A 696-nucleotide genomic window follows, 5' to 3' on the forward strand; every position below is an offset into this window, starting at 1 on the left:
AACGCTCACCTGTCCGGAGCAGACGGATAGGATAGGTCGCCTGTGCCAGGAAGTTGGGGTCACTGAACATGTCTTCCTCGTAGACGGTGAAGCGTAGGAAGGAGAAGGTGGGGTTATGGATGTCAAACACAAACTGCTTCTGGACCCACACAGGATTCAGACCGTTATCAGCTGGGGGGTGGGGGGTGTAGAGAGAGAGAGAGAGAGAGAGAGAGAGAGAGAGAGAGAGTCAGGACGCCCAGTGCTGCATGAATGTGAAGTGAAGGAGCACTGTTGTGTTTTTTTTTTAACCGTCTTACCTACGACGTCCGTCTTGCACTTAAAGCTGTCGTAATCAGCCGCACAGATCTCCACCTCCACGAAGGGACAGACGATGCTGCGGCCATTTTTAGGCAGATGACGGGCCCCCAGCACCTGGAGGGAGACATGGAAGAAGGTGAGAGACAGATACACTAACTTTAATCAAACTACTAGTTTGATCCAAGCTGAGGACTTTTTCTTGTTTTCTCCGTGATCAGTCTGACCTGTAGCTGGATGGTGATTGGCTCCACGTGCAGCGTGTCCTTGTCGAAAGGGTCAAAGGCGTCGTCCCTCATGATGTCGGGCTGGGGGACGTAGCCGCTGCTTCCTCCGAGCATGAACAAGCCCTGGTTCAGCTGCATGGGTTTATCTACAGACACATATTGAGTTGGACCC

At 52.4% G+C, this 696-nt stretch overlaps 1 protein-coding gene across 1 annotated transcript; it reads right to left on the bottom strand.

Annotated features, from left to right (window-relative positions):
• Positions 1-9: 9 nt before the first annotated feature.
• Positions 10-666, bottom strand: LOC111659830 (1-phosphatidylinositol 4,5-bisphosphate phosphodiesterase gamma-1-like; the record flags this gene model as incomplete). Its single annotated transcript, XM_023412900.1, has 3 exons — positions 525-666; positions 300-414; positions 10-171 (listed from the first exon to the last, which is right to left on the bottom strand). Coding segments are annotated over exons 1-3 (415 nt in total), but the record flags the coding sequence as incomplete, so codon positions are not given.
• Between the last annotated feature and the right edge of the window lie 30 nt (positions 667-696).

This window comes from Seriola lalandi, unplaced genomic scaffold (genome assembly GCF_002814215.2).
Source record: "Seriola lalandi dorsalis isolate HSWRI2012SDOR001 ecotype SW California unplaced genomic scaffold, Sedor1 jcf7180001985120, whole genome shotgun sequence".
In the NCBI taxonomy this organism is placed as follows: Eukaryota; Metazoa; Chordata; class Actinopteri; order Carangiformes; family Carangidae; genus Seriola; species Seriola lalandi.